Source organism: Elaeis guineensis, chromosome 1 (genome assembly GCF_000442705.2).
Source record: "Elaeis guineensis isolate ETL-2024a chromosome 1, EG11, whole genome shotgun sequence".
NCBI lineage: Eukaryota > Viridiplantae > Streptophyta > Magnoliopsida > Arecales > Arecaceae > Elaeis > Elaeis guineensis.
In genome coordinates this window covers 160,864,235-160,887,894 of record NC_025993.2, presented here as the reverse complement: position 1 = coordinate 160,887,894, position 23,660 = coordinate 160,864,235, and the positions used below count along the sequence as shown (strand labels likewise).

At 39.9% G+C, this 23,660-nt stretch overlaps 3 protein-coding genes across 4 annotated transcripts; all 3 read left to right on the top strand.

Annotated features, from left to right (window-relative positions):
- Positions 1-6,259: 6,259 nt before the first annotated feature.
- LOC140854832 (uncharacterized) lies at positions 6,260-7,432 on the top strand. The gene has a single exon (XM_073250877.1). It carries the CDS (start codon positions 6,530-6,532, stop codon positions 7,250-7,252), a length of 723 nt encoding a protein of 240 aa, XP_073106978.1. The 5' UTR covers positions 6,260-6,529; the 3' UTR covers positions 7,253-7,432.
- A 3,278-nt stretch (positions 7,433-10,710) lies between these two features.
- LOC105036334 (galactan beta-1,4-galactosyltransferase GALS1) lies at positions 10,711-13,561 on the top strand. The gene is made up of 2 exons (XM_010912107.4): positions 10,711-12,142; positions 12,984-13,561. The coding sequence occupies exons 1-2, from the start codon at positions 10,860-10,862 to the stop codon at positions 13,327-13,329; spliced, it is 1,629 nt and encodes a 542-aa protein (XP_010910409.1). The 5' UTR covers positions 10,711-10,859; the 3' UTR covers positions 13,330-13,561.
- A 6,371-nt stretch (positions 13,562-19,932) lies between these two features.
- Positions 19,933-22,591, top strand: LOC105036335 (protein RGF1 INDUCIBLE TRANSCRIPTION FACTOR 1). Of its 2 annotated transcripts, none has more exons than XM_073246140.1 (4): positions 19,933-20,224; positions 20,306-20,518; positions 20,637-20,918; positions 21,928-22,591. In XM_073246140.1, the coding sequence occupies exons 1-4, from the start codon at positions 20,222-20,224 to the stop codon at positions 22,198-22,200; spliced, it is 771 nt and encodes a 256-aa protein (XP_073102241.1). In that variant the 5' UTR covers positions 19,933-20,221; the 3' UTR covers positions 22,201-22,591. The 2 variants fall into 2 exon arrangements, with proteins under 2 accessions (XP_073102241.1, XP_073102245.1); XM_073246144.1 differs by having other exon boundaries at positions 19,939-20,224; positions 20,637-20,852.
- The last annotated feature ends 1,069 nt before the right edge of the window (positions 22,592-23,660 follow it).

The following is a 23,660-nucleotide window of genomic DNA, read 5'->3' as shown; positions in this document are numbered from 1 at the left end:
TGGTTGTCCTTTTCTTGCTAGCTAAAATAGATGGATATTGTTGCCCTTTTCTTGCTAGCTAAAATAAGTAAGTGGATAACACATCTTCATCCTCCCCTCAAGCTGGAGGCTGGTGAAGATCAACCAGACCAAGCTTGGACAATATGAATATAAAGGCAGTAGCAGATAAAGATTTTGTGAATACATCTGCCAATTGAAGACGAGATGGAGTGTGAATAGTTTGAAGAAACCCGTTGTTTACATGATCCCGAACAACATGACAATCTATATCGATATGTTTTGTACGTTCATGGAACGTTGGGTTGTTACTGATGTGAATGGCAGCTTGATTGTTGCAATGCAATGGAATGGGAGTATGGAGGGAAATCTGAAAATCTTGAAGAAGAAATGAAATCCACTTGAGCTCACAAGCTGTGCTGGTCATGCTTCTATATTCGACCTTAGCTGAAGAACGACTCACGATCATTTATTTCTTTGATTTCCATGAGATAAGAGCAGAGTCCAAAAAGATACAAAATTTCATGATTGATCTACGGCTTGTTGGACATGCTGCCCAGTCAGCATCGCAATAAGCTTAAAGCTTGAAGGATGATGCTGCTGGAAAAAATACTCTCTTGGAAGGACATCCTCGTAAGTATTTGAAAACTTGTACAACAGCTTGCCAGTGAGGAATCCTTGGTGATTGAAGGAATTGATTGAGTTGTTGAACAGAGTACGTAATGTCTAGTCTAGTCAGACTTAAGTATAATAATTTTCCAACAACTTTTCGATACTTTTCTGGGTCTGGCATTAAATCTCCCATATTTGGTGATAAACGAAGAGCTTTTGCCATGGGAAAAGGGACATGTTTAGCATTAGAAAGCCCAACGTCTTGTAGCATGTCAAGTATATACTTGCATTGGCTGATAAATAAACCTTCTGATGATCGAGCAAGCTCAATATCTAGGAAGTATTTAACATATCCCATGTCTTTAATGGTGAACTCAGCATCAAGAAACTTCTTAATGGAAAAAATGGAATGCTCATTTGTACCGGTGATAAGGATGTCGTCAACATAAACAAGAAGAGCTTGAAAATCATCTCCAGAGGATTTGATGAATAGACAATGATCAGAAGATAACTGAGTGAAACCGAACTCCTTGAGTTTGTTTGTAAACTGTTTGTTCTATTGATGCCCCGCCTGTTTCAACCCATAAAGGGATTTAATAAGCTTATACACCTGGCCATTGCATGCCTTTGTATAACCCTCTAGCGGTATCATATAAAGATCTTCGTCAATGAAACCATGAAGGTATGCATTGTTGATATCAATTTGATGAATAGGCCATTGTTTGGCTGAAGCAATGGCAAGAAAAATATGCACCGTAACTATTTTAGCAATCGGCTAAAAACTGTCTATATAATCAATTCCTTCAATCTGGTTATAGCCCATAGCTACCAGCCGGGCCTTGAATCTATCTACTGTGCCGTCCGGCTTGTACTTTATACGATATACCCATTTTGAAGCTATGGATCTTTTTCCTGCTGGAAGTTCAATCAACTGCCATATATTATTGTGCTCGAAGGCATCCAATTCTTGATTCATGGCTTGAACCTACTGGACATCATTCTTAGCTTGATGATAAGAAGATGGTTCCTGGACACTTGATACATTAGCAATAAAAGTAAGATAATCATGATTAAAGGTAGGAGCAGAAATAAAATGGTTATGGAAAAAAGATGTACCTGTAGAACCATCTTGATTAGGAGGTAAAACTATTGGTAAAGAATTGTCATGTGTAGTTTGTGCTACAAAATCTTGTAGCCAAGCTAGTTTTGAGACCATCCTTGTACTTCTATGAAAAAGTGCAATAAGAGGTACAATAGGTGGTGTAGGACACGACTCTTGATGAGGTGATGGCGGTGGACACTGAACTGGAACATTGAAAATAGGGGTGAAAAAATCATTTTGTGTAGTCACAGGTATGATGGGTACAGAAATTATGGATGAAGGATATTGACTAGATGATGAAATGGAAGGCTCATGTTTATAAGGAAAAATGGACTCGTGGAAGACTACATCTCTTGACATAAATACTGTGTGTGATTTGATATCATAGACCTTATATGCTTTGTACCCAGATGCATATCCAAGAAACAGACATTTTGTAGCTCGTGGTTCAAATTTTGTTTTGTGTGGCTTGGTGTTGGTGGCAAAACATAAACAACCAAAGACTCTAAGGTGTTTATAATTTGGTAATTTGTGATATAAAACTTCGAAGGGTGTTTTTCAATTTAAAACCGAGGAAGGTAATCTATTTATTAAGCAGACAGCTGTAAGTATGGCTTCACCCCAAAATTATTTAGGTAGATGGGAATGAAATAAGAGTGCTTGAGCTACCTGTAACATATGTTTGTACTTTCTCTTAATCACTCCATTTTGTTGAGGTGTGTGAGGACAAGATTTTTGATGAAGGATCCCTCGGTCTTGGAACATAGATTGGCAAGAGGCATTGATGAATTCCGAGCCATTATCCGTGCAAATGAATTGCACTTGTTTCTGGAATTGTGTTTCTGTTAAATTCAAAAACATAGTGAGGTGAGATAGGGTTTGGGTTTTATCTCTCATTAGGTAAGCCTAAGTTGTTCTACTAAAGTCATCTACAATGGTTAGAATAAATCTTGCTCCAGTGATTGTATGAATATGATATGGTCCCCATAAGTCTACATGTATAAATTCAAACACAGTTTTACTAGAAATTGTACTGATTGGAAAAGGTAATCGCTGCTGTTTTGACAAAGGACAAACTTCACAAGGTAGAGAATCTTTAATAGAAATATTGATATTTGGGATTTTGAACAATGTAGACTTGGATACATGACCTAAACGTTCATGCCATAGAGCACAAGAGTTTGTGATAGACTGAACATTATTGCAACTTTTATGAAAAACAAACTGTGAAGGAGTGTGTGTGAATGATGAAGAATCAAGTTTGTATAAACCAACATATTCTTTTCCAATAGCAATTATCTCCTTAGTCCAATGGTCCTGCAAAGTACAATGAGAAGAAAAAAAATAAACCATAGTATTAGTAGATTGTAGAAGTTTACTGACTGAAAGAAGATTGTACTTGAAAGAGGGCACATACAACACATCTATGAGAGTTATTTTTGGATGTAAAGAAATAGTGCCTATACATGTGACATTTTGTTTGGTCCCATCGGGTAAGTATATGGGTGAGGGGTTAGGTGGTTTATGTGGTTGAGAAAACATTTGTATATTTGAGCATATGTGGCTGGTTGCACCTGTATCAACTATCCAGGTACCAATATTCTCATTACCTTTGCTAAGAAGACACCAATGAGGTTCATTACCTGCAAAGTTCGAATAATTGACAGTGTTTGGCTCCATGGTCACCTTTTCTTTCATATACTTTGCTATTTCTTGCTGAATTACGGTGGACAGATTAGCGCTCCGATCACTTGGCTGAGATGGAGGATTGAGTGGATCATCATCCATAGGGGTTTCATGAACTCGGGCTGTGTATGCCTGATTCTGTTGATTAGCACGTTTTTGCTTTAGCTCCTTCTGGATAGCCGTGTAGTTTAAAACATGTGTCACGCATATGACCTTGTACCTTGCAATGGGTACAAAATCGATCCTCCTTTCTAGCAAAGTCACGCTTTTTGTTGCTACTAGAATTCTGATTTTTTTGAATATTAGTCTCTTTTGTACCTTCAGCCTTCAATCCTTTAACCATCATTGCCCCGGCGTGATCCATCGAATCTGAAGTAAAGAGAACTTCACGCTGTTTTTCAACACGAAGCACCATAGAATATGCTTTATTCACGGCGGGTAATGGATCGAGCAACAAGATCTGGTTGCGGACATGATCGTAGCTATCATTCAAACCCATAAGAAATTGTATCAACCTATCTTCATTCTCAATACTTGCAACAGTTTTTGCAGCCCCACATGTACAGATCGAAAAATTCCTCAAGCAAGATAACTCATCCCAAAGCTTTTTCAACTTTGTAAAATATACCATCACCGATATATTTCTTGAGAGAACGAGCTAATTTCTCGTCTAATTTGGTAAAGCAACGGGCCATTGCTTTCACCAAATCTTTGTTCAAGTTCATTCCAGAGTTCACATGCAGTAGTTACATAGAGAAATGCCTCTACTAGATTTTTAGAGATAGAGTTCAAAATCCATGACAGCACCATGCTATCGACTCGTTGCCATTTCTCAAACAATGGTGATTCAACATCAGGCATAACACATTTTTCATTTATAAAGCCAAGTTTATCCTTAGCCTTGAGTGCGATCTTCATCCGACTCCATGATAAGTAATTCAATCCAGTTAAGGGAGCGCTTACCAGGAGCATGCCCGGATCATCAGAATTCAGAAGGTTGTAAGGATTGCCAGTAGGAACTCTGTCGATCTGAACACCGGACTGAGCTTTCTCTTCCATGAGTTTTAATCATCACAAAACTTAGAATATTCTAGGCCACAATGATCGTGGCTCTAATACCATGCAAACAAGGCAAACAGAGAAAGCTAAAATGAAGAAAAAATTATCTTCATATTTCTTGATTGAAAAACTAATGAGGAGGTTCTCTTTTTTATACAAATGAAAAGGACTATCTAGAATTCAAAAGAATGATCTAGAATGCTAGCTAAGCTGTACAGATTAAGAAATGATTCATAGCAAATCTTTTCCTTTTCTTGCTAGCTAAAATAAGTAAGTAGATCAGCTGGATAACAAATCATTAGCGCCATTTTGAGTAAGTAGACCAATTGGATAACAAATCTTGGTTGTCTTTTTCTTGCTAGCTAAAATAGATGGATATTGTTGCCCTTTTCTTGCTAGCTAAAATAAGTAAGTGGATAACACATCTTCAGTTTCTTTTGTTCAACAGACGATGACGCCAAGTGCTTACAACTAGTTATTGGAGATAATCGTGTGTGAACCCAGCCTCTCCCACCTGCTTCTAACCTGAATTATCTATCGATCACCATACCAGATCTCAAAGAAGCTAACCGGTCACCCGGTCTGTGACAAATGTGGGAGAACTCAGAAGCATTTATCAAGCTATAATGTCTCAGCCTGCTGGCGTCAATGTAACAGTGGTTAGAGAGGTTCTTGTAGCCCTTTTGAACATAGATGTTTCCTTTTGAATCCTACTAGCCATTTAAACTAGTTGATGGCAGTGTTTTTGTAATTAATTCTGTTACTACCTTGCAACCTAATATGGTTTCTTTTTTTTTTTTTTTTTTTAAATATTGAGATCAGTTATCTATCATGGGCGACTAAATGAATGTGATAGACACTCATTTGTTCGAAGATAATACCGAGAGAATGGAATGATTCTTGCTATTGAAGTTCAAGACGTATGTTAGGGAGAATAAACCTTCTCTAAATTTGAGACTCCAATCTGGTAGGTTTTCTAGCTTTAAGTGGTCAAAAGTCTCATTTTGATAGTCTTTCATAGCTCTCCATCGTTGACCAAATTTGCAGCGGGACATTGCGTCCACCTAAAGTGAGCAATTTTCTGCCTTCAAGGAGATTAGCTTTGGTTCTTTCCTAACAATGTTCATGCATCAACTCCCTGTAAGGAGTTCGGATCCACCGCAGTACTTGTTTTACACTGCAGTGGGTTGTGCATGGTTGGATCAGGGGCACATCGTCCATCTCAGAAATGGACGGCTGTCGTATCATCATGTTCCCATATCAAACATGGCTGGCATGGATGGGTTGAGAGATGGGCGATCTTCGTTCATTTTCAAGATGGGCAACATTTTGCCCATCCACGGCCTCTAGAATGCAAAAGACGTAGAGCAAAAGATGTCCACGGGAGCAAGCCTTTAACAGGTTTCTTTGACTACTAATTGCAAGGCGTTACAGGGCCAATTCTCTTTGATATACCTTTCCTACTTTTACCAGGCAGGTGTGAATATATTCCAAAGAATTTAAAACTAAAACAATCACTGATTATTTAATAGAAAAGAAACAGATAAAGAGAAAGCAAAATAGCAATACCTGCAGCACAAAATGTAGATAAGCATATCCGTCTGATCTTCTGCAATAATTTGAGATTTCTCATATATTATTGTAGAAATTAGATGGATATACTTGCCTGCATTTTGAGCTGCAGACATGCATGGCTTCTCTTTCCCATCAAAACAAATATATGGTTCCTCATATAATTAAGACCTCAAACTCCTTTGCTGAGGAAGATTCAGACTTCTCTCTTACCTGCAAAACTTCCATAAAGCAAAATCTTGATATGTCTGTGGAATTGATTCCATCAATTGCTTTTCTTTTTCTTTCTCCACAACCCTCCCAATAGTTTACCAATGCCACGTATCCTTTGGGTATTATTCTTTCTTGCAGCAATTAAGCAAAGAAGATGCTTGAATTATACTAATAGAAAACTTCCTTCACCAATTCAAAGGACATGAAGACACTATTTAAACCTACCCGTTCTTCTATAGTCGAGTAGCTAGGATAGGAACAAAGAAAGAATAGAAACAGTAGGGACCCATGAAGCTAGACAAAGAGCTCTTCCACCCAAGCCATCCACAACATAAGCTCAAGAGCGAGTACACCGAGATCCCCTTTCGCTGCGATGGCTGCAAGGAAGCAGGCATAGGCCTCAAGTACAAATGTGATGCATGCGACTTCGACCTACACAAAGCTTGTGCCCTTGCACCAAGCATGATCTCACACCACTTCTACAAGAAATGCGAGTTCCGCTTCTATAGCAAACCTCCTGGTCCTGTCATGAGAGTTTGCGATGCATGTAGGAAAGATGTTCTTGGCTTTGTTTATCACTGCATGAGATGTGATTTCGATCTCCATCCATGCTGTGCCAACCTCCCACATTGCCTTGATGATGGAGAAAGAAATTTCTACCTTAGCCTAAGGGTTTCAAGCATTTGCCTCAGATGTGGGGGCAAAGGATTGGGCTGGTCCTATAGGTCAGATTGCAAGAACTACACACTTCATGTGTCATGTGTGAAGGAGCTACTAGCGGAGAGTTGGCAAGCTATACATCTGAACTTGGACAGGAATAAGGTTAGGGATATACAAACTAAGATTCCAAGCCTGAGGGGCCCAATGCAGAGCCACCACAGGGGGAGGCTGGGGAAGGTTGAGAGGTGCGGCCAGATTGCAGGCAGTGCTGTGCGTATCATCATCTCTGCTATATTGGGAGATCCGACAGCTATAATTGCAGCAATAGTTGGAGGATTTATAGCCAAGTAGGAATAGGTGCAAGATGGTTGATGTCTCCTGTTGGGTCCTTTGTGTTTGTTGGAGGATTTATAACCCCGGCGATAATATGTTCATGTTTGTTGCTCGTTTGTGCTTTCTGCACTTTGTATTTCTTATGTAGTTCATTGTTGTTTCTTGCTGAATTAAGCTTGTTTGGAGACTGTTAATGGTCATGAGGCCCGGACCTTTCCTTTGCTAACCCAATTTGAGTGGTGTTTGGTCAGTTCAAGTGCACTTTGGTGCTGATTCTGATGTGTCCCAAAGCATTGTTTTTACAAAACTAACATTACTTTTCTCTCATAAAACAACACAATCTTAGTTTTATCTCATAAAAATAAGGGCAATCTAACTTATGGATCCCATAATGTTGAAATAGTAAATCAAGCTTAATAGTTGTTGATTCGGGGATAATGTACATACTATTATTTTGGTTTCAAAATATTTATCGTATTTGGATTATCAAAGATCCCATATGTGACTGTGAACTCTTGAAACTCTCCTTGGCAAGTCATTTTTTTTTTTTTTGGCAAGTCTTTTTCCACAGGCTACGGTTTCGCACGAGGTGGCCCATGGGCTGAAATTTCTATTGCACCATCAGGACCACCTTTGCATAAATTAATATGAATCCCAATTCGTCTCTCTGAGGTTCTTATTCAAGAATTGAAAGACAACCTCCTTCGGGACATTCAAGAAGAGCATGCTGAATTTTCTCCCTTGTTCGTCCACATCCACAACAGAGCGGTCATTGTTCATCGTATGCGATCATTTTTTTTCTTCAAATTATGCACTCAGCACATATGATTAGGTGACAATTATGGTACATCGTGTTGCATTTGTATTTCTGCCATTGCCATGGAACATTTCATGAGGAATCCATTTCTAGTGGTCCCATATCACAAGCCAAGGTCTGCCAAACCATCCACAAAGCCTGATAGTTCAGAGCCTCATCGCTAGGGTCCACGATGGCGAGCCATCGCCTAACCTGGCAGGTTGATGCTAATTCTAGGGTAAGAAAATCAAGGCCAACATTAGTCCAACTCCAATGTAGGACAAAGCCATACCAAACACACATTCTTCAATCAATGAGGGATATATGGCTTTCTCTCATGGTGAGCCCAAATGGATCCTTGTACACCGCATTGCCATCTGGAACTCGTTGGCCCCAGCCAACTACTTTGATTGCCGAACAAAACGCAAGTTGTAGAGTGTCCATTAGCTACAACCCGATTATCTCATGAGGAACATGGGTGTGCCACCAATTTACCTCATTCCATGAAGGGATCCAATTTGATCCTTATAATTGTTATGATAACGACAAGATTATCCACAATAATAATAGTTCCTTAGAACCATCTGGTATGGCAGGACACTGTGAACCCAAGCACTTGGAATGTTACTGGACCCAACTGCAGTCGGCTTTGGTTGGCAAGGCTTTAATTGTAATGAGGTTGGAGCTTACAAGGGAAATTAAAGGCTCCCGGGATCTCCTAGTCCTTCGAAGCACCACCGACACCGTCCCATCCCACTGTAATTTCCGCTTGGTGGTAAGACTCGGCGGTCAAAAGCTTAAAACACTAAAAGCCTCTTCTCACTTGACCGTGACCTCCGTCGCTTTCTTGGCGATTATTTTTTCAGAAATAAGCCTGTACGGATGTAACATCTGTCTGCTTTGAGATTCCAGTACCAATCGTTTGGATTGGATGCCACCCACCCTGTGGTTATAGCCGAGATCAAGATGAGGGTCCATCGTCGTCAGTATTACACTTAGGGACGCTGTTTGCTGGCATTGGTGCCACTGGAATTATTGTATTGACTCCTCGCCAACTTTGGAGTTTAGAATTCAGATTGTAGCTTTCACTGGGGAGCTTTATGTCTTTTTTGAAGTTTTCATATGGAAATAAAGCGTAATTCCATTGTGCTAGATCTTGAAAAGCTTATGTTCCATGAGAAAGGAGTCCACCAGGTAATGATTATGTTAAAAAATTTGTTATGGATTACTATGACAGGTTATTCTGATGCAAGTGATTTTAGTAATCTATATTATAACTTGATATAAGATTCTCCTGCAGCAATTATCATCTTCCTGAGAATGTAGATTGGAGAAAATATGGCTTGGATTAGGTGAGTATGCGATGGGACCCAAAGTGAATGATGTCCAATATAAAATGACTGTACCAACCCAACCATTTAGCACCCTCTTGCAAAAATAATTATTTTCATTAAGAATTGGAGTTCCTCATTTGTCATATAGCACATAAAATATGATTTTCAAAGTTAACTTTACCACTACTGGCAGTAGGATTGTTGGATTTAGCATCTGATTTCTTAATGGAATATAATGTTTACTTTTAAGCTAGCATACTACATTTTCAACTATAAAATTCTTAGGACTTGTGTGCATATTAGTTGGGACCATGTATTTTTGCATGAATTTAAATCTAACTCTAACCTCATGCACATAGATTAGATATCTATTTTGATAAACCATTCCAGCCTCAATTTATCAGCTAGACCATCTTTTATTTTTTTTGAAAATAAACCATTTCGTTGAATATATTATTTTATATCAATATAATCTCAAGCTAATATCCATGCACAACATATATATTCTTGATGTTCTATTATTCAAAATTTTCTGATTTTATTTAAAAAGTCAATGACCCGCGCCTAATAATTTAGGAGATTTGTGTCAGTTAACAGAATAATTTTGGTTCAAAATACATATAATACATGATGGATAGCATCATGATGATATTATATGGATGGTATATAAACTTCACCAAGATGGTCTATCATCAGATTGGAAGAAACAAATCGAATTCTTATAACGCAAGGGGATGCGAAGTACTACTTCTGAAAACACAATGTACATTGTTGCAAGATCATATAAATGGTTAATAATAAGTATCATAGCTGCCTTAACAACCACAACAACTTGCATCAGTATCATATACTCCTATAGTATATTATTAAAATAAAAATATACCAGGAAAAAAAAGGGTGGGGCAAATCAAGTTGGATTTTGTATGCCGGAGAGGAATAACCGCCAAAAACGGTAGCAGTGACCGGAACTCCGGCTCGCCGGAGACCTCCGCCACCCCGGCAAGTGGTCATTCACCCCTAAAACAGGCTCTATATAATCACTCAATTTCGTGTGGTTTTACGTTATTCTAGCAAATTTTCTTTTACAAATCATTATTTTTATTATTACTCTTTCTTATTTATTATCATGGTACGACGGAGGACCACGGGAGCCCAAAGTTGAAAATTTCAAAAAATCCAGTGGCATTCTCTGCACTGTAACCCGGTCGGTCCGGCCCCGCTAAAAGCAACCGAAACCATCACTCCCCTGTTCCTTCCCATAATACCTTCCTCCTTCCCTGCTTCCACCACTGGAAGAAACAGGAACTAAGAGAAGGAAAAGACGGACATCCCCGCTATTAAAGGCCCAGAGAAAAAGAAGAAACGCAGTGTGTTGTGTACTATGTGAGGTTAAAAAAAGAGAGAAGAGAAGTAGCATATCAACCATTATCCCTCCTCCTCCATCCATCCCACAAGGGAAGAAAAGGAAAAAAAAGGCCCCTAAAAGAATCACACCATGAGGAAAGATGGAGGAGGAGGAGGAGGAGGAGCCACCCCTGCCGCTCCCATCCCCCTCCCTTGCTTTGATCTCAAGCCTTTCGTGGTCACCCTCGTAGTACTCGCCATCCTCATGGCCTTCTGGCAGTTCCAACCCTACCAACCCCTCCTCCCCTCCTCCAACAATCTCTCCACCACCAACTGCCCTCAACTCAACTCCACCACCGCCGCCACCGATGGGAATTCCCTCTCAACAGAAAAGTTTTCTTCGTCGATCTCCTCCAACAATCTCTCCACCACCAACCGCCCTCTCCTCAACTCCACCACCGCCGTCGCCACCGTCGCCGCCGCCGCAGCCACCGGCGATGGGAATTCCCTCGCAACAGAAAAGTTTTCTTCGTCGATCTCCTCCGCCGCTCCATCTAATGCAATAATTACTCCTTCCGTCCCCAACAAGCGGGTCTTCCTCCCCCACGGCAGCGCCGCGGCGCTCTTCGTCCAGATGGGCGCCTACCGGGGGGGCCCCGCCACCTTCGCCATCGTCGGCCTCGCGTCCAAGCCCACTCACGTCTTCGGCAAGCCCTGGTATAAATGCGAGTGGGTCCCCGATGCCCCCGGTCGCCCACGCTCCCGCGCCAAGGCCTTCAAGATGCTGCCCGACTGGGGCTACGGCCGCGTCTACACCGTCGTCGTCGTCAATTGCACCTTCCCTTCGAACCCCAACTCCGACAACTCCGGTGGCAAGCTCTTCCTCTACGCCTACTACTCCCCCTCCCCGAGAAAATACGAGAAGTTCGTCGCTTTAGAAGAAACCCCCGGCTCCTACGACGAGGCTCGTTTCCGGCCGCCGTACAAGTACGAGTATCTCTACTGCGGATCCTCTTTGTATGGTAGCCTGAGTGCGAGGCGGATCCGGGAATGGATGGCGTACCACGCCCACTTCTTCGGCCCCAGCTCGCATTTCGTCTTCCATGACGCCGGCGGGGTCAGCCCGGCGGTGCGCGCCGCGCTGGAGCCATGGGTGAGGATTGGGCGGGCCACGGTGCAGGATATCCGGGCGCAGGCGGAGTATGATGGCTATTACTACAATCAGTTCTTGGTGGTGAATGATTGCCTGCATCGGTATCGGCATGCGGCCAATTGGACCTTCTTCTTCGACGTCGACGAGTACTTGTATCTGCCGGACGGGAACACGCTAGAGACCGTGCTGGGGAGGTTGGCGGAGTACACCCAATTTACCATCGAGCAGAATCCGATGTCGAGCAAGCTCTGTGTGCTGGATCCCAAGAGGGATTACTCCAGGTAAGCTCTCTTTCCTTGGATGCTCCCCATGTCACTTGTTTTTGCTGGTTATTTTTGATTTATTTGAAATGAAATGCTTGCTTTTAATAAGGTAAATTGACACTTGTGGTTTGAGAGTTTATATGGAACTTTTTCGATATTTATTTTCTATATAATTCAAGGGATAGGGAAAAATAATAGGTTTTGTATTATTGTTTATTCATTTTCTGACTCTAACAAAAGTGTTTATCGAGGCAATGCAAGAAAAATTGCTACATGGGTTACTCCATATCCCTATCAGCAGGCGAAGGAAGACCTTGAAATGCTTGTTGTCAGATATAAGCTTCTTCTGGTTAGGAATTATGTAGGTGTTGTTTAGATTGGAATCTATTTGGGCTAGTCTACTGATTTTTCCCTCCCTCATGCGAGAATTGTGACTCCCGTACTTTTAATGAAGCTGGAGAATTTGTGTATTTGGATCTTCTGATATTTTTGTTCTGTAAATATCAAAGTTGCATACTTAAAGAGCACATTTGATTTATTTCCATTTCTTCTGATTCGCGGCCTATCAATATGCCTTTTTCATTAGACTATCTGTGGATTGAAATATTTTAGGCTGGCACTGTGAGTTTTGTCTGAATGTTTGTTGAGCAGCTCATGATAATATTTTCATGTAGCACGAAAGAATTTTGTCATTTGTCATGTGTTTTCTTATGGTTTGCTATAATTCTTCCTATTCAATTTATTTTTGTTTGATTATTGGTAATGGTGTTGAATCAGCAAATGACAGAGTTGATTTGCGTAACAATTTGTGTGATTCTTCATTCACTCCTATTCTGAAATTTGTCTATGGAATATACAGCGAGTGGGGCTTTGAGAAGCTGGTCTTCAGGAATTCGATCACCGGAATACGGCGAGATCGCAAATATGCAATCCAGGCAAGAAATGCATTTGCCACGGGTGTCCATATGTCCGAGAATGTCATCGGCAAAACCACTCACAAGACAGAGTCCATGATCCGGTATTACCATTACCATGACTCCATCAATGTGTTGGGTGAGCCATGCCGCGAGTTTGTGCTGATGCCAGCCAAAGGCAGTGTGACATGGTTTGAGAAAATCCCCTATGTTTATGATGACAACATGACACGCCTAGCTGCTACCATCAAGCAATTTGAGAAGCAAACAATTGGACCAGTACAGCTATAGCATTCTCAACCTCAACCACCAATTCTTTCAATCCTTCATTCTTGTGATGCCATGGACAATCCAGCCAGCAGATGTGGTGTCGATATATATTCTTCGAGGTTGCCATGAACGGATTTATCTTCAGGGTGCTTGCCTACTTTCTTTGGTGTTCTGGCAGGGAGAAGCTGATGGACATATCAAGGAGAGAAGGTAGAGATGGGGAATGGCAATAGGACCCTTTATTTACATGTAAAGATGTGGCTGTCCTCTATTTTTTCTTTTTTAAATATAGTAGGGTTTGCAAGGTGCATTATTATTGTGGTGCCTCAGTATAGGCTGGAGAAACAGATAGATGTGTATTTCTAGAGTCGAACGGGTCCATTGGCCTTGGCTTTTCTTCAAAAACTGTTTCCATTGTCCTTCCATAAGTAACCAGGGCTGTATCTTGGGAACATTCTTTTGTAGTATGAGCTTAGATGGGAGCTTTACCCCCCTTTGAGAACCACATGGGTATGTGAGTTTTGTGCTATGACATATAAAGGCAAAATAATGCAATCATGGTGACTTGCCGGCTAGAACACGCATGAGCCTGACTGTATTCATGGGTGGCACAGCACATGGCTTGGGCTCACCGTGTCTGGGACAACGGCATTATTTTCCATGTGAACCATGGGTTAAAAAGTGTTGGTTTAGCATGATCCTGTTGACAGCAAGGATATTTCCTAATGCCAGGAGTCACATTGAGCTGATGGCATAACAAGTTTGAGTGCAATCAGATGTACATTTGCTGCTGTTTGGCGTCTGGACCATGACTCAAATTTAATGCTAATTCTTATTCCGAAAGGAGTAGCGCAGTAGATTGCACAGCAAGTTTTTGGCTAATCATACTGCTAGTTTCTTGTGGATCTCTTCTACTGATTTTCCTTAAAATTTTAAAGGTATACAGTACTCTGATGTCCCTGATTGTGTTTACAGTGACAGTTTGAGTAGACTGATTCCCCCCAGCCCCCCTCAAAAAAAAAAAAGATGGCAAGTTTGAGTGGTTTGATTACTAAAATAATCATGTTGACAAGAGGGATCTCAATCCTTCTTATTGAAGGGAACCATTCTCCAAACCACTAATTTATGTCTGGTAATTACTGAAATAGTCGTGTTGACTGATTTGAGGCTGCTGAATTGTGTCCGGCTAAATAGGTAGATTAAGAAAAAGAAGATTGCAGAGTCTCCAAGAGGCAAGGTTTGCTTTAGTGTTTCAAATGATTACAATGCTCTTCTTTAGAAGACCTCAGAATCCTGGAAATGGAATCTTCCAGCCTAGGTATTTCTTGGGTACTGTGACTTTTTCGTTGAGCTTGCTGCTGTCGCAGGTTATCTTTTATGGTGTACTGATTTTTAATGGGTCGTGTGTCTGGGTGATCCACAGGATTCTTTCTTTCTATCTCAAATCCAGCTGTAGGACTGTGGTAGGAACAACATTGCTTCATGTGCATGGCATGACTCCTGTCTGATGACAAAGTGTATATTATTCATATTTGTCAGACCTTCCAAACTGGTCCTGCAGACCAGGAGAAAGAGTTGATGCCACTGTACTCGCTCAACTCACTGAGCTCGCTTAAAGCGGTTTGACTTGCGCTTCTTTTTGGTACAAAAAGAACCAAGTCGAACGGCTACTGGAGTTCTTTGATGCTAAGCCAAAATGTGGAAGAATTAAAGACTTAGGGCATGTTTGGATAAGTGGAGCGAAATCCTATAGGATTCGTGGGTTAGGATAAGACTACTAAGTTAGGTTGGATTATGTCCAATCATCCAGACAGATCTTTATTATTTTGTATCTCGTAAGTATTGATGCCTAAATAAGAAGGGACCGTGGCAAATATGCCACATTTATATTGTTTATTGCAGCTGTCTTTTGTGGTCAAGAATGAGTTTGTCCGATTATATTCTTACTTTAACTACACGACCATAATGTGGTATCAACCTATCATATCTCTGCCTCGCATACGTTAGAATATAACAAGAAAAATGTTAAAAATATATCACTGTACGCTGCCGTATGTGGAAGTAAGTGATTGGTTGAGCAGTGCTGAGTTCTTAATGGACACCAATATGCTGCAGCAATCTCCAACTACCATATTGGAGAATAGATATTCAGCGACAATATGTTGGAAATTCATTTGTAAAAATATAGTCCCATATTAGATAGTGACAATATTGAACCGGTTGATATGCTGGTTAGGTCCAAAACTCAATGGTTTAAGCTTTTGGGTTAACTTGGGTCAAAAATAGTTTTTCTATTATTCGCTAATGATGGGTCTTTGAAATATGTTTTAAATATAGTAATGATGGCTGCAGATTGGAGCCCATTTGGGCACAGAAAATATCAAATTTTAAACAGAGCCGATCTTAATCCTAACTAAAAATGACTATAATTTAGGCCCAAGGCCTGGCCCATAAACAACTCTACTATGGATGTTCATGGGCTGGATCGTATCCAAAATTCTGAATGGGCCCAACATGCTGGCCTATAGCCCAGGTTTGTACAAAATTAAATTCACAGTTCAGCTCTGATGGAAGGCTCCCAGAAGAAGTAATTTATGGTTATCCCAAGTTGCCAACGCTAGCCTCCTTCAAGACCGGCGTGGTGATGTCAAGGCTGAAACAACCAAATCCAATGTATGACCAAGGGCAACCGTCCGAGCTAGCGCCAAAGACCGCTACGTCGGACGTAGAGATAGCGACCAAAATAAAAGGAACCGGAGACCTGGATCTCTTTTCGGTTCAGTCCCATTGAAGACATGGTCTAAAGGAGACTAATAAAAGTCTCCAAAAGAGACCATAGAGCTACATGCCCAAAAATATGAATGTTATTTAGGGGAGATTTGAACATTTTTATGTAACAAAAGCATATGTACGTGAGTAAGAAGGCTTGGGTTTCATGCGGTGGTCTCGTGTCATAAAATCCAAAAAAAATGGAGAAAATACCAGAGAAGTATCCAAGTTTAGTTTCTTAAACTTATTTTCATCTCTTACCTGTGTTTTTTTTTTCTTTTTTTTCTGGTTTTGGAGGTACCAGCTGGAGGCGGTATTAGCAGCATCATGGTAGGAGAAATTATACTCTACAGCGCATGCACTGACATGGTCATGTAGTACTCCAATCACCTTGTCTCCTTGCTGTGTGCCAATCACCGAGACAAGTGCCTAATGAATGGAGCACAAACGAAAGAGGTGAGGTGATTGGCATGATGCATGGCCAAATGGTGCACCTAGTTTAGGGTATAGTTTCCCTTGGGCAGACAATCTGAAAGGGTTGCTCCTAAAATATAGTTTCCCAAAATGGCAAATATTAGTGAAAAAAACTTCAATAACGAACTAAAAAAATGTAGTGAGAATTGGCTACTAATACTGCATGCAGGAGATCTGTTATCATATGCATGGGCAGTGCTGTCAGGGCCCAACCATGATTGGGCCCAACAGGAAGCCAGGCCTTTATTGCTTTTAGCATGCCCAGGATGTCCATAGACCTTGGCGTGGGCATGGCCCAACCTTGATTGTTAAGAACTAGAAATCAGTACTATTTCCAATTCCAATCCTCGAGTAACCATTAGCCCTCACATGCATCACGCATTGGACTTGCGAAAGTTAGGCCTGATGTAATTGGATCTTTAATCAGGTTCTCTCCGTCAAGTTTTGGTCAGGCATGACCTAAACCACATCATTTATGGGCCCAAATATTTTCTAGGCCTTTTGAAGCCCAAGCACCCCATAACTATATAATTTCAAAGAGTGTATGCTGACTGCAGCTCCACTTCACATTTCTTTATGTTGGTGTCGGGTGTGCGTACTATGCATGTAACAGGAAACATGAACAATTGTAATATCCATCTGTCTAATATTAATCCTTTTTTTTTTTTTTTTGGGTGTCCCATTGCAAAGACTTGAACCCCAAACCATCGGGCAAGAGAAATATTTTTATTGTTGCACAAAAGCTGCTGTAATAAACTCCAATCTCTTAACTGTTTGCAACAGTGTGTTTAACTATGGGTGCTGTCGGTCCTGGGGATTCAACTGGATATATCCAAACTATTAATCATAAGAATCCATATTATTGTACGACAAGAGGATTGACTATTTTGTATGTGATACATCAGAGAGATCTCTTTCCGGCCGTTTAAAGGTGCACCGAACGGCCACAAACGGTTGCAATCTCAGTGGCAGCATGCACGTACAAGCGATCTGCTCTAGGTCGAGATGCGTTCTTGTCTCCGAGTGCTAGCTAAATTTCCCACCGTCGACACGCGCGAACTTTGGTTTCCTCTCGCGCCACGTAACGTGCGTGATCCTGTGCCATCCACACGAGGGAGCACCGCTTAAGCGTGTGGAAAGGTGGCGTCGCGATAGCGAGGGTGTACTAGGCGGCAAAGAAGCCGACGTAGCCTTCTAAAACAGCTTCCCGCGCTCCTTCTACCACACGTTGGTTCGGTAGGTCGGCGCTCATCTCAGAACTTGGACGGAAGGCACAAATTTCTATTAAGAAAAAAAAAAAAATCCAACGAATAAATCAATTGAGAGAGATCGCGTCAGTTGTAGATCTGCTACCTAGCGATCCGAGTGGCAGGCAATTCTCATTTCCACTTGCAATGAAAAACAAAATAAATTGGAACGAGAATCGCAGTGATTTTTTTTTTTTTGGATAGATCTGATTTATAAATAAAATCAGAATTATAATTAAAATACAATTTAAATACTGAAAAAAAATCTAAATTTTAGTGATTTGGAATATTTTTATTCTTCTTTAAAATCTAAATAAGAAACAAACTCCTCAATCTCTTTGATCAAATGGCTCAAATGAAAATCAATCATTTTTATGTTCATTCTAATGGCCAAATGCTTCCAACCAAATATATTTTTAATGCTAAAATCCCACGGCGTTAAGTTTACACATACAAAATTTTCTTGAACTATCTAATACTTATTTGATAACTTAATATTCAATTGTTTTTTGTGTATTGCATTAATTTTATAAATCATGCCAATACGCTTGCACCATGTGATAAAATGGTTATTTTATGCAAAAAGGTTAGATACCCCAATGACAAACTTAAGCTACATGAGTTAGAAAAATAGGTATTCTTATTATGCCGATTAATCGTATTTAAAAAATTGACACCATAACCGTCCAAAGTCTTGGTTGGCTGCAATAATTGAATAATTATTCTTTTGGAAATGACAATGACACAGCGTTGAATATTTATTTTTTTAGAGAAAATGTGAGTAATCATTCAAAAATGATGGAAGAATGAAATGACCCTTCAAAGCATATTTCATTATACACAAACAAATACAATGACAAGCATGTGAGGTATGACTATAGGAGAACAGTGCAGCCATGTACGTATTTCGTTCACACTTTAAAATGTTTCAATAATAATTATTTAATATAATTTTAGTTGTTCACTTTTAAAATCTTATGCTGTGGGTTAATTTTTGTCCAACTACATAAGAAAATAAGATATTTAAAAAGGCAATAAACTAACAAAAGCCCAACTATTGCAATGATGCAAAAAAGATGCAAATTTCTCATGGACATGCTCTCCACATTAATGAGGTAAAGCAATCTGAGTAGAAGCAAAAGCTCAGAAGTTGAAAAATATAGAAAATTAATTTTTTTAAAATAATTAAAATAAGTTAAAAAATAAAATACTTATAATATATTTTTGAGACAATGGAGAGGGAGATCCATCCATGTTATAACTATTTAGATTCTGAATTTTGGAGATGCAATTAATATCCTTGAATTGAATTCGGAATTCCATATTACTAACAGTGTAGAATAATCATTGGAACAAGTCCAAGTTTTTTGTATAGAAAAAACATGGAATAAGCATGAAATTAATTGTTCCTATATTTAAGTATATTAATTTATGTAAAAAGAAAGTATCAAATAGCCAACTACCATAAAATAATTAGCAAAAAAAAAACAATAACTGGAACAATAGTTTCATGATTAATTGTTAATTCAGAAGAGTATGTTGAACAAGTCACCAATAATTTCTTAATTAAATCTAATTAATTAAATCAATATTTATTTAATGAATTCAAAGAATATATTGTTATGTTTTCATTCTTTTCATGTTTATGGCCTACGTGCATAAGATGTACTGGTTCGCCGAGTACCCATTCTTGTTTGAAAAAGAAATACATTTATATTCTTTGCACGTAGAAAAGAACATATATATAGCGTATACACTTGGGTCATGCTACGTCAGAAATACCTCTTTTATATTATAATATTGTGTTGCTTGCACAATAAACCGCCAGCAAATTGATATGAGAACAAGAAAAACGGACGATCCTTTCAAAATCCTGATTAGAGATCGAGCGAACAAAGTTTATCCGAAGGGGTTGCATCCAAGTGGCCTTTCGATAGACATTTTCTCCAGATAAAAAAAATGGTATTAAACACTTATGATAAATATATAAATACAATTTTATTTGTCATCATCCGAGCTCGTCATCCACCAGCATAAGAGTGCTATTAACCCTATGGTGACAACCCAATCCACATCTCTCCGTGAAAAAAAAAAAAAAAATCGCCGCCAAAGATCTATGGGCAGGATCTTTTCTCTCCATTAAAGCCAAACCGCCTTAGTCTCTATATGTTCCTCCTCTTCCAGACCCCCAATCGGCCCTCTTTTTCTCTCCCTCTCCCTCTTTGCATCCCTTCTCGGCTCTCCACTCTTCCCTTCTCCTCCCTCTTGTATTGTCTGGGCTCTTCGACTGGTATCTCTTTCTCTATTTTCTTTCCCCGCAGTTTGGCCCTGTTTTATTGCCAGCTTTGGAGAGGAGCTGGCTGTCAGGGAGGAAGGAAGGAAGATAGGTTGGAATTTGCGAGAGCAAAGCGGAAGGCTGGTATATGGTAAACATCTTATAATCCTTAATTTGATTGTATTCCCCGGCCTCGTTGTTATGGATAGGATATTCTTGTTGTTATGGATAGGATATTCCCATGATCGAATTGGGCAGCAGCAGCTGCGGCGAGGAATTGGTTCCCCCATGGCTGAAGCCCATGCTGAGGACGAGCTTCTTCGTCCCTTGCGAAGTCCATGCCGACTCCCACAAGAGCGAGTGCAACATGTACTGCTTGGACTGCGTCGGTCACGCGCTCTGTTCTTATTGCCTGGGGGACCATAAGAATCACCGTCTTGTTCAGGTATTATTATTCCAATGGTACTTATTCCTATCTTTTAACGAATATAACTGGAATATATCTGTCCATGTTTATTTATCTATTATCATTATTTTTTTAAAAAAAAATGAAATAAAATTAGATACGGAGGTCGTCGTACCACAACGTGATCAGGGTGTCGGAGGTGTCCAAGTTCATAGACATCTCGTGCATCCAGACGTATGTGATAAACAGCGCCAAGATTGTGTTTTTGAACGGGAGGCCGCAGCCGAGGCACGGGAAGGGCGTCACCAACACCTGTGAGATCTGCTGCCGGAGCCTCCTGGATAACTTCCGCTTCTGTTCCCTTGGATGCAAGGTGGCTCTGCCCACCGACCTACTACTGCGGTGGCTTTTGGATTGCTTTAAATTTCACCAGCAAAAAGCAAGAACCACTTCTTTTTCCTAGATTCATCTCTCTCTTTTTTTTTTTTTTTTTTTTTTTTTTTTTTTTAAATCATTTTTCTCTAAAAGAGAAAGAAGGGCTTTGAATTTTGGGAAGTGCTTGCCACAGTTTTTTTTTTTTTTTTTCCTCTACTCTTTTTTCTGGTTCTCCTAGGAAGAGAGAGACATATCTGGCATAATTATCTAGTCTAGATATGCAAGGGGAATCTCCCCAAAATTGAAGCAGGGACATTCTCCAAATGGAGAATGGGTGTTGGTCTAGGTTCATAAATGTTGGAATATATTAACCGATTTATTTGTCGGGTTTCGGTCGGATTCGATTCCTAATTTTTAAATTAAAATCTCTAAATGAATTGGATTTTATGTTAAAATTCATCTTAATTTATGGCGAGTTTGTTAGTAGAATGGTTGCAACTCATCTAGGTATACCAAGATGAGTAATAGAGGAACATTTAGGAAGAAAGGAGAAAGATAAAAAAATTTAAATATTAAATATATAAAAATTATTAGTATGGTGTAGTACATTTTTCTATTTTCTAAGCTTTTTTCATGTTTGATCGGATAGTACAACGGAACCATTAATTGCAGTTCCATATCCAATCTGCTTGAGTTGTAGCATATTAGGTAATCATGCAATGGAGACAGGTAATTCTTATTTAATGGTGCTCGCATTGTTATGCAAAACAGTGAGAAGAAGAAACAAACTAAAATGGACTAGTTTTCTGAAATAAAAAAGAAATTAATTCCATATTTGGAGCTTTTCCTTCTAAAAAGGAAACAAAAAAGAAAGAAAAATTGAAGCTTCCGAGCATTTATTTACAATGACTACAACTTTTGAAACATAAAAGACAGAATTCCTAATTTAGCTTAAATCGATTATTTTATTTTAGATTCCCTCAAAAGAAGTTCTTTTTTTTTTTTTCCCTTTTCCAAGACAGTGCCACTCCTAATTAACGAGTTCAAGCATGAGTCCTGTTTCTTTGCCGCAGCTCGGAGGCATGCAGCGAGACCCGGGTCTCTCCTTTGTGCTCCGCCCCAAAAGCAGCCGGGACTGGCTTCACGGATCGGAGTCGGACGAGTCATCAACCCCGAGGAAGGTCCGGAAGATGTCGCCCACCATGGCAATCGACCGCTGGAGGTGGTCAGACGACGAGGGCGGTAAGTTCACCATGAGCACCACCGGCATTTCTCCGGGGACCCCTCCCATTATCAGCTACCGGACGTCGAGGCGTAAAGGTATCCCTCGCCGAGCGCCTTTTTGATTCTGAGAGAGAGAGAAGAGAAGGAGAAAAAAAAAAAAACATAGGAAAAAGAAGAAGAAGAAGTGACTCTTTCTAGAAGGTCTTTGTGCATGCACTGGTACGAGGAGGACAAAGGAAGGAGACGACCACATATTATATATGGTACATAGAAGGAATAAAAGTTAAAGAGTAGTCCCTGGATATTGTTGAACTTTGTTTCTTCTTACGTAGCAAGGGCTCAATGTGGGCTGCTGATACTGTAGGGCGCCTATTTGTGTTAGGTCCGTCAGATCCACCCATGCAATTGCTCGTTTTCACCTTCATGCATTGTGGTGTGTTAAAAATTCTTAAATATGTACAAGATATTTGTTTCCAATAAAAAAAAGTATGTACAAGATATTCTTTTATTCAAGCAGTTTGTAGCTACCAGAGCTTTCGTTTGTACACGTGAAGATGGGTGAATAGATGGAATCCATGAGATCTTAAGTCAGCCATTATGCTTATAGCATGCTAGTGTTAGTATATTTGGTGGCAATTTTTAAGGTATGGTGCAATCTTTGGTATACGTGCATTCAATAGATCATTTCCGCACATAGTTTGTCTTTTTTTCCCCAAAAGAAGAAGAAGAAGATTTGTTCATCTGGTGGCATGCCTAAATAAAAGAAAATGTGGTGCTCGCTTTTTGTGCAGTGGTGGGAGAGCTTTTCTTGCTGTGTTCAGTACATGGCATATATTCTGTCATGGGCCAAATAGGAGATGGATGTTCTTCAAAATTGGACTCAAATGCTTCAAAATGCTAGACTTGCATGACCGTAGAAAAACAATATTAACCATACTTTTGGATAATCTTTTTTTTTCTTCCCATCGGAATACCTCAGGAGAGGTCCGATTGATAGAGGCTTGGTCAGATCTCGTATTCTGTACTGAAATTACTGTTTCTAGTCATGAGGATCCAGCAAGATTATCCAAACAAGCTTTGGAAGTTATGATCAACACCCCAAATCCGACTTCACATCCATAGTGTAGCTCTTTACATCATAATCAGGTCCATGAGCAAATTTTGATGTTTTTGGTTCGTTTGTCTTGGTTCATGGGAGTCTGGTAGTTTGCCTCTATCCATGCCGCCAAGCCACAAGAAAAAAGGGTTCCGAAAAAGACACCTTGGACAAAATATGAGGAGGATGCCACGAAGCCCTTAGCTGAATTATTTTTAACAAAAATTGAAAAAGACCTCCACCACTGTGAGAATGATTCGGACCATTGAGAAAGAGCCCGAAAACTATAGCACCATATTGAATCAATGGAATCGTCCGCAACTGAGTTTTCTTATATGTTCTTTTTCTTGACAAGTTAACTACCTTTTCTTTTTTTCTTTTTTATTTGGTTCCTTTTAGTTGATGCCTCCAAAGCATCCTCTATCTTTTGGTTTGGTTTTGGCCATTTAGAGGTCTCCCGATGAAGAGATTGAGTGGCTCTAGAAA